The 10822-nt window shown below is 34.4% G+C and overlaps 1 protein-coding gene across 1 annotated transcript; it reads left to right on the top strand.

Annotated features, from left to right (window-relative positions):
* Positions 1-8839: 8839 nt before the first annotated feature.
* On the top strand, positions 8840-9385 carry LOC150110668 (uncharacterized). The gene has a single exon (XM_090404387.1). It carries the CDS (start codon positions 8840-8842, stop codon positions 9383-9385), a length of 546 nt encoding a protein of 181 aa, XP_090260513.1.
* The last annotated feature ends 1437 nt before the right edge of the window (positions 9386-10822 follow it).

Below are 10822 nucleotides of genomic sequence, written 5' to 3'. Positions count from 1 at the left end.
TATATCATCCGGTATCCCAATCGGAATCATTCAACTCATCAAGACGTACCTCTGCGATAGGCGCATGCAAGTGAAACTAAGTGGAGTAGTGTCCTCACAGAAACACATCTTGGCTGGAGTTCCACAAGGGTCCTTACTAGCACCAATCCTATTCTCCTTATACCTGCATGATATACCACACAACCCATTATCTTCAATTAAAGCTCTTTACGCTGATGACACAGCGATATTGGCCAGATCATTAAAGCCTCACTTAGCCATCAAGAAACTGCAAGAAAACCTACTGCAAATAGAGCAATATTTTGCAAAATGGCGTCTCCAGGTGAATCCTCAGAAGAGCGTAGCCATCTTATTCTCTAGAAGATCAGTGCTTCCCAAAGAAGATATTCTCCTCTTTAACACAAAAATTCAGTGGAAAACAGAGATCAAGTACCTTGGTGTAGTAATGGACAGTAAACTGACTTTCAACTCCGATATCAAGACTCTCTGTGCAAACACATCCAAAACCATAGCCCAGCTCTATCCGCTAATAAACAGAAACAGCAAACTGAGCACCAGAATCAAACTTCTCATATACAAACTGATGGTTCGTCAAATACTCACTTATGCCTCACCGGCCTGGAGCCATACTTCAAACTCAAATATCATTAAATTACAACGCATTCAGAACAAGTGTCTTAGAATGATCCTGGGCGCTCCATGGTTCATCCGAACTGTCCAACTGCACCGCGACACGGAGGTCCCCTATATTTACACCTTCATGCGGACTATAGCAACCAAATTCTTTTCAAAGGCAACTGTGCATCCTAACAGACTGATCCAACTGGCCGCTGACTATGATGCAACGGACTATTCTAAGCACAAAAGACCTAAAGCCATCCTAAACCCCCTCACTGAGGATTAATCTCCTAGCCCAATCAGGACGAGCAATATAGCTCATAAACTCTTTCTACTCACAGTCTCTGTTAAGATAGCCGGGAATATGAAAAGCTTTTGTTTCACCCGTTAAGCCAGTAATGTTACTAGTACTTTGATATCATCCAGGTCTAGCTACTCACTGATGAGACCTCAAAAAAGGCTGAAACCGGTGTGGATAGTGACCTCTCTCTTCATAATGTAAAGCAGAATTACATCTCCTAGGAGCTGTGTGTTTTTACATTATGAGAAAAGATCAAGGATAGTGAGGAAGCTTGCCCCACCTTTGCTTCGAGTTGCCTTGGTGTAGTACTACCAGGTGGTCACTTACGCTTGGATTCGCCGATAGTTCGTCGTCATGAAATTTAGATTGTAGTTTTCGATCTTAGAGTTTCGCATACTGGCTGTAAAATCAGTGCCGACGCTAGGGTCTTTGTCGCCCGCATGCAATTTCTATCTAAGCGCCCCTGTAACGATCTGGGCTTGTGTGGCTCTTTTACGACAATAAAAATTTAAATTATTTGAAATTTCTTAAATAAATTTTGACAGAACAGCCACACGTTGGTTCGCTAAATGAAACGAACCGGGGGTGTTGACTAGGCAGGATAATCATTAAAAAACCCGAATATTCAAAAAATTCTCAAAAGTTAAAGCTAAACTAATGCTGCGAAACTAACTATTTTACTAGTTACTAAATTCTTAGTAACTAGTAAAATTTTTTTAATAATTTTTATAAGTGGAACTATCTTTTAGGAAAATAAAAGAAACTCAAGATAGATGAGAAAATAATTCAGAAATAAATAGAACATTTAATATAAGTATTCAAAAAATAACATCTTTACAGAATAAATGAAAATAAATTAAATTACATAAATATACTTGAAATTTTTTAAATTAAAATTTTAGGGGTTTTGATTTCATATTCACAAAATTAGAAATAATGGGCTTAACGTCTAATTCCGCACATATATAATTTTCAATAGCTATTAACGCCAAACTAACAAGCCTTTTTTGTGACATACTTCTTCTTAAGTGGGTTTTAATCAATTCAACTTGGAAAAGGAACGTTCACCGCTCGCTACACTAACAGGTAAGGTTAATAGTATTCTTAAAGCAATTGAAAAGTTAGGGAAAGATAAATTATTGGACACAATAAAATTAAGAATATCGAAAGGGTTTTGAATATTTAAATTATCCTTCCGAAAAATATCCCTGAAAGCACATAACTCGTCATATAGTTCTATTGCATTTACTTTTTTGTTGTCGCCGTCCTTCAATAGAATCTCTAAATCGTCACGATTTTTTCGTAAATCTTCGTTATCAATTTGTAGTAATCTATACAAGAAATTGAAATTATCATAATATGTTTTTAGTTGTTCAAAACGTTCTATTAACGAATTATTGCAACGTCTAGAAGTGTATAAAGCACATTCACTCTAATTATAAGTGGAGGTTTCTGTGGTTTAGAAGCTCACATGTCATGTTCCGGTAATTGCACCGCATTTTTTTATTAAGCTATATAAAACACAATGAATAAAACCCGACAAGTTTCGTAAGTCGTTGACTTACAACTTCTTCAGGGGTAAAAGGTAACTTAAAGTTTAAAACACCAAGAAAAGAGAAATTATTAACAATAGTTCATACTATACAGTTGTAGCCGTCTGACTATTCATAAAATTAAAAATCAGAATGCGGATTCAAAGCAGTGCTGAGTTTAAACAATGCTGGATGATGCCACGTTCTGTTGTTCACGATCATAATTTCCTAGGTATATTTTTAATTAAAGCTGACCAAACTTGGTGGAGAATTAAGCTTCCATACCATACCACTTCCACCGGCCACAATGTACTCTGGCAGAACATGTCGTACATAGAAAAAAACTGTTACATAAGGAAATTCAAAGAAGCTGCGAACATGCTTAAAATCCCAACACAATGCAATAAAAAGCAAGGCTTAATTCTCCACCAAATTTTGTCAGCTTTAATAAAAAATATACCTCAATCAGACCTCGGACTTTATGAACGTGAACAACAGAACGTGGCATCATCCAGCATTGTTTAAACTCAGCACTGCTTTGATTATGTTAAGTAAATCATGCCAAATTATAAGATCGCAAATAAATTTGTAGTCCATTATTTTAACACATAATGTTTGTGCTTCATGCTGATTTTCTTTATTAAAATTTTCATTATTTAAAATTTCAAAAAGTGCATCGTAAATTTCTCTTAACTGATATCGTTGAGGGCGGATTGCATTAATTTTACTTTCCCATCACGTTTCAGATGGCTGTTTCAATGTTAAATATTTTTACGAACTTTAAAAGGATTGCCCAACGTTTGTCAGAGAATGAAAATAAATTGTATATTTCTTGAATAATTGCAAAGAAACTAATTGTATCTGCATTCAATTTGGCTGCATCGTTAATAATTTGATTTGGAGTATGAGCATCACATGGCACATAAAACCTCGAGGATTTTTGTTCAAAAGCCAATTTTGGAGCCCATATTTTTTCCCTTTCATATTTTCCCCATTGTCATACCCTTGACCTCGCATGTCTCCATTTTTCCAGTTGTTTCATTATTATTGCACATAAACCACGGCGTGGTTTATGTTGTTCTGATTTCTGATGTATCTTGACAATTTCATTGTCACAGGAAATAAAGTGAATAATAATGGTCATTTGTTCTGTTTTACTTGCATCAGGTGTGCAGTCTAAAATTATGGAATAATATTTAGATTTTCGAATTGATAATAAAATTGTATCTCTGATTGCGTTACTTATAGTTTCCAATATTTCATTTTGACTGTCTTTACTCAAATAGCGTACTCCATTTGTTTCGTTGTAGGGCCCTTTCAACATGATTTTCCATAACGGGATCCAACTTCGCAAACAGTTCGACTAATTTTAAAAAATTGCCGTTATTCCTTTCATATAAGTTATCAGATGATCCGCAAAAAGCTAAATTTTGGCTACCAAGGCATTTTATAATTTCAATCAAGCGTTCTAAAACACTCGTCCAATGTTTCTTTTCCATTTCATACATGCTTTGAGTCTGGCAATGATAGTGGTTTTGTTTTTTTTTTAATTTTTATCAAGTTCCTTCCATTTTAAGAATTTTTTCATTAAATCATGAGACTAGTTTTCAGTTAAACTAGTCTCATGTCTATGCAAAGTTGTACTTACATTTCTCCAATCGTTATAACTTTCTACAAGACTACTTGATTCAGTAGGTGCGAAAAGTTTGCAATAAAAGCAAAAACAGAATTTAAAGTTTCGGGATAAATGAGCCATATTCTTGGCACGAGCTCCCGTTTTCCATTGTTCTATTATAATACGTGTCGCCAAATTTACGACCATATGTATCTCTGGGATATATTATATTTTTCTTTTGAACAGGCCCCATTTCAATTAAAACAACTCATAATTTTTCATCAATATTTCCTCATTCATCTGGATCTTCTAAACTTACAGAGACTAACAATGTATTAGTTTCGAGGTCAACTACAACTAAATCTTCTCCTAACTGTTTTTCACTTAAAACATGCGTCTTGTTATCTTGTTCAATAGTTGCAATAGTACTTTTATGCAAACTGGATGATGTGCACGGTTCGTCAACTATGATTTCTGATGTATCGAGTTGGTTGCAATTTGCATCAGAATATTTTAATATTTTTACAAATTTATTAAGAGCCCAAGTTTGTTTCTTAACATCTGCTTCTTTCGCAGCATGACGCTTACGATTTTGTGCACCGGATAATTTTTTTTTAATTTTTGATTCCATTTCTATTTTATACCACAAGAAATTATTACGCAACACAACACAGAGACGAAATAATAGTCTGCACTGCGCTACTGTCAGTAGCCTACTGAGATGCGTACCATATAACTGGTTAACTAGCAACAAGTGTTTTGTACGAAAATTCGTTTCTGAGCATAAAACCTTTTCACTGTTTCACTTTAGATTCTGCAGGCAAGCATTTAGCCTGCTCTCGATGCAAAATTATAAACAGCCGGCTGATCAAAGAGGTGGAAATATACAATTTTTTAAATTTTTATCCGGCCTTATTCATTTTAATATTGATCATTCTAAGAATTTTTTGTTTTTATGATAAAAATGTTGTTTCTTAAAAATGAACTTATGAACCGTGGCGCAGCAGCGGCGCCCACATGCTTTGAATGCCCACTTCTGCCGCCTGTGCATATAGAAAGAACATGGTAGTCGCCAGATTAGATAGCGCCCTGAGGCAAACAATTAAATAGCGCCACTGATGGATTGATTATAAGACAAAAATATAAGAAAATCTCCAATTGCTATTTTGCTTTTATTACAAGAGAAACATTAATGCACAACGATTACATAATAATATTAGTTAAATATTTGCTCTATGGAGAATCGCATAATGATACTGTTTTATAAGCTCTTCTAAATTTAAATTATAAGCTATGTCTGCCTCTATCGATATAGTTGCTAGACCAACTAATCTTTCTTGGTCATTGCTGTTCGCAAATAATTTTTTATCAGTTTAAGCTTGGAAAAATTTCTTTCCCCACCAGCGGTGGACTTAGCTTTATGAGTTTCAGCCCAGCGCCCCGTTCAATCAAAGGGCCCCCTTCATGGTCAAAAAATAAATAAATAAAAATAAAAACACTTTCAATTACAAATTTAAGAAAACATAAATTATACAAAATTTTTTCGTACCTAGGTAACGTTAAAATCGTTAATTTGCAACATTATTGGATTCGAATTAAATATCAAATATCAATGTTTTAAATGATAATAAATAGTAAACATGGCTCTGTCTTCTATCTCCTCTGTCGGTAGTCGGTAAAATCAAAATATACTTTGTCATTTGTCAATTATGCAAATAATATAGCAACGTCGGAATGGGAGTGCAAGTCTAGCTCATCCAGCTCATCTAAAGCTTGTTAGCTTAGCGTAGCTCTCACATATATACTTTCTTCTCTCACCGTTTGACATTTGAGGTTATGTATAGCAGTGCTTCCCAAACTTCTGGATGTCAGGGGCCCCCTTTGCAAAATGTAAAATATTTCACGGCCCCCCCCTCGAAAAAAAATCGTAATAGAGAGATATATTATTATAATATTTATTGTATTTATATTCAATACAAAACATACACAGCGAATATTGAAAAAATCAAATGCATATATTACATTTTTTGCCTCTTACCATTTGGTTCTGAAGACGATTCAGGCTTCTGGTAATATATGAAATACTGTCCTTTTTTTTTTTTTTTTTTTGAGTCTGTTTCTGCTTCTTCTGATTGTTCGCGGGAATTTTTTTTAATTTTTTATCAGCCACTTATCCATCTCAGGGTTAAATTCATCTCAGTTAAATTTTTTAACGTAGAATAGATCAAACAATATCACCACTTACCGATACTGGCACACCACAGACTGATAATATGAAATTAGTGAATATTACCTGAATAAGGGAATCCCCGGACCAGGAACATTTTTCTCTTTTGTGACTTTTCTCCCTTTAAGGTAATTAAGCCTAACGCGAAACAGGCAGCAAAGGCAGGTTGTTAGAACGTGCATATGATTGGTGCGGTATTAACAAAAGATCGCGCAACCGAAAGATAAAAGCATAGCTGACAATTGAGTTGAAATGCTAACTCTCTTCAACCGAATTCCATATGTGAAACTGCCATAACATTCATTATATATATATATATATATATATATATATATATATATATATATATATATATATATATATATATATATATATATATATATATATATATATATATATATATATATATATATTACTTAGTTTTAACACTTTTACGAATTTTAACACGTTCGGTTGAATTTTATTGCTGCCTTGGGAATAACAATAGTTTTTAGTTAGATACTGTGTTTGCCCATGCAGCATATGGTTTTGTTTCAGTCTATACAGCATAGTTTCTGTATGAGGGGACATGTGATTCATTCATTAGTGTGTTTTTATCCCAGTTGTCTCTAATTGCACTATTTGTTGAGAAATATATTAAACAGACTCCTCATACCTTATTCATTGGCATAATAAAAGTACTTGTTTTTATTGCCTCTGCAGTATAGTGGCTGTTAGGGAGGGCGTGTTGTTTACCACTGCAAGCGAGTTGCTATCTCCCCCCATGAACTTGTTTAAGCTTTTTTTCATGTGTGAAGTATATGCGAAACTTTTATTGGTAACAGAAAACTAGCTCGGATGACAGTGATAATATAAAACGAGTTTTGATATGTATATAAAGTCAATATCAACAGTCCCTGATTACGAATGCGTGATGAAAGGGACAGGAAGATTTGGAGCTTTCTTGGAGAGCATTCGAAGTAAAAACAATTAACCACTGCTTTGAAATGAAACATATGAATAAGCAATATTTACTAATATTCATTAAGCGCCGAAATACGCAGGAAGAAAAGTTTGTGAACCAACACCAATGTGTGAATTTTTCCATTAAAATATAAAAAATAACAAAAAAGAAATAATAAATAATTAAAGTTAAATACGTTTCTTTTAAAATAAAAAAAATCTACCTAGTCTTAAAACATTTTTTAAATTTGTTTTCATTATTTCACGGCCCCCCTCAACAAAACCTACTGTCCCCAAGGGGGCCGCGGCCCACAGTTTGGGAAGCTCTGATGTATAGTACAGTATAGTTGAATATTAAATAGTCATTTGTTCGGCGAAGTGTACTGCTCAGGTGTTTCGTTTCTTCACTGGTAAGTATCGGCAAAGTTTACTAAATACTAAATAAATATACATTAAACGTTAAACAACCTAATATGGTGGTGAATTTTTTTTAGGTTTTTTTTTATTTATTTTCAGGTTAAATAAATACCTAAAAAATGTCTGGTAGAAAATATAAAAACGGAGCTGAAAAACGAAAAATACAATTAAATAGAGAAAAAGAAAGAAGTAAATGTGCCAAAATTTCAAATTTTTTTGTATTGGAAAATAAAAATGAAAATCTAAACGATATAGGTGCAGTAATAAGCGAAAGAGAAACTTAACCGAAGAGAAACAGAAAAAATAACAAAATGTATATAACAATAACGAAGAATTACTAGGACTAAAATCACAAGCGAGAACCTCTAAAAACAAAGTTGACGTTGACGGACATTCAGTATCATATAAAAATATACAAGACCTAGACGATGACCAGCTCTCTGAAGTATCTGCTGCTGTTTTGCAAGAAGATAGTGATAAAGAGACAGAAGAGGCTTTAAAAAATGCAGAGTTGCTTGCTAAATATGTTGACGTAGGTGTGTGGCCTGCACCAGCGCTTCCCAAACTGTGGGCCGCGGCCCCCTTGGGGGCCGCATGTTTTGTTGAGGGGAGCCGTGAAATAAAGAAAACAAATTTAAAATGTTTTAAGACACAGTAGATTTTTTTAATCTTAAAAGAAACATATTTAAATTTTATTATTTCTTTTTTGTTTTTTTTTTATATTTCAATGGAAAAAATCGCACATTGGTGTTGGTTAACAAATTTTGCTTCTTACGTATTTCGGCGATTAATGAATATTAGTAAATATATGCTTATTCATATAACTTTCATTTCAAAGGTATTGATAAGCAACACAAAAAAGATTATAAACCAAAATCTTGAATATAAATTGTATTAAATATAAATACAATAAATATTATAATAATATGTGTCTGTATTGCGATTTGTTTTTTCGATGGGGGCCGTGAAATGTTTTAATTTTTCCAAAGGGGACCTTGGCATCCATAAGTTTGGGAAGCACTGGCCTACACAGCTAAATGATAATTTTATTAATCACTGTCTCTCACATGAAATGACTTATTTCCAAAATAAAGATCCAAAAAATATATATCCAGTTTTTTCAACAAGGTATTACAAAGAACAAAACAGATCATTTTCAAATAAGTTCTTTGCGAAAAAAATTAAAAATGGTCAATTACTGGAAAGGTCCTGGTTGTGCTATTCTACCAGTATGGGAAGTGTTTTTTTGTCTAGTGTGCAAACGTTTCTCTGAAATCCCTTCTCAATACATAGCCGGATTCTCTGATTGGAAACATATAGGACCATGTTTAGAAAGTCACGAAAATTCTAATGAACATAGGAAATCATTGTTAGTATGGTTAACACGTAAAGAAAATAAGTCTGTTATTGACACACAGTTGCAGGAGCAACTAGGAAAAGATACGGAATATTACCACAATGTCCTAAAACGTGTTATTGCAGTTGTGAAATATTTAAGTGTAAGAGGCTTAGCATTCAGAGGTCACGAGGAAATATTTGGCTCTCTGCACAATGGTAATTTTATGGGGGCTCTGGAATTACTAGCAGAGTTCGATCCATTCATGTGCAAACATATCCAACAACGAGAACGGCGACCAAAGCCTTTCACTTCGTACTTATCAAAAACAGTTTATGAACAAATAATAGAGATTATGGGAAAACAAGTAATAAAAAGAATTATAGCTGAAAAATAGTGACGATGTAAAGTGCTACTCAATTGTGATGGACTCGACACAAGATTTTTCCCACAATGACCAACTAGCTATTATAGTACGATATTGTTTTGAGGGAAAAGTGTATGAAAGATGTGTATCTTTCATCAAAATTTATAGTCACATTAGCCTATCTTTATTCCTAGGTGACCAAATCTGGGCACAGTAGTCGAGATGGGGTCTTATCAAGGCTCAGTACAGAGGTACAATAACTTGCTTGTCTCTGCTCGTCAAAGTATTTTTCAACAACCAAGTGACTTGATGAGCTGATTTAGCCACTTTTGCAATGTGTCCCCTAAACTTCATCTCCCTATCCACCAACACTCCCAAGTTCCTGGCCTCATCAAACTCCTGGAGTACAGTTCTATCAAGGAGTGATGAGAGCTTGGTCCACCTTTACTACGAGTTGTCCCAGCCTGAAGATACGTCAGGCGCAAAAATTTTTTTGCTTACATTTGGGAAAAGGATTAAACTAAATATTAAAATTATGCTTCATAACCATTGTTCTTTTTACTTGCCATATTCCAAAAGAAATCTTTGAGAATATCAATGGCCTACACCAATAATTTCCTCTCACAGCCTGTTGCCTTTCTTACCATACTGGTCACCCTTTTGGCATGTGGTTTGCACTGCTCATGTGCCTGATGGTCACCTTTCTCCTTTATTTCCCTTCACTTTTTTTCCCTCCCAGCTCATGTTAATGATGAATTTTTATCCATTTAACTCCCACTTGATTTATTCTTCTGGCTCTATGTATGCAATCTGCTATCACTTCCCTCAAGCACTCCTTTACCATCTCTCATACACTATTAGCATTCAACTAATGCAGGTTTCTGATGCTATGGCATTGCTCTACCCCCCCCCCTCCAAAAAAAACCCTATTGTTTGCATTTGTACAGTTCTTTATTCGTTTGTTAAATTATTTTATATTTTTTGCTTGTGGGTTTGATATACACGAGTACATATCCAGTCCCGGCGCGAGGCAGGGGCGAAGTGGGCGAATGCCGCTGGCGGAAAAGTAAAAGGGCGGAAAACTTTTTTTAACATAAGAGTTTATGTTACAATTATACTGGAGGCAGAAAAAATTTAAAAAAAAAGTTTAAATTTATATATACATATTTATAAAGATAATTATATTTTATTCTAATTATATAAGCTCCAAATAATTATTTTTATTTCGATAATCCCTGGGATCTGTACCGTCGACAGAGTGTAGTATAGGGGGAGCCTGCCTCATGACTCTGCTTAACACTCGGGCACTCGCATGTGATCTGACAGATGCATCTTTAACCTATCTATTGTATAGGTTGAAGGTCATGAGTAGCTGCGCGTGAGTATATTACAAGTGCTATTTTGCACTTTTGTTGCTGTCAGTTTGGTTTAACACGTGTTATGCAAAAATTTGTGATATTTGACCCT

This window comes from Typopeltis vanoorti, chromosome 1 (genome assembly GCF_054136105.1).
Source record: "Typopeltis vanoorti isolate ZY-2024b chromosome 1, IOZ_Tvanoo_1.0, whole genome shotgun sequence".
Lineage (NCBI taxonomy): Eukaryota > Metazoa > Arthropoda > Arachnida > Uropygi > Thelyphonidae > Typopeltis > Typopeltis vanoorti.
This window is presented reverse-complemented; position numbering and strand designations above follow the sequence as displayed.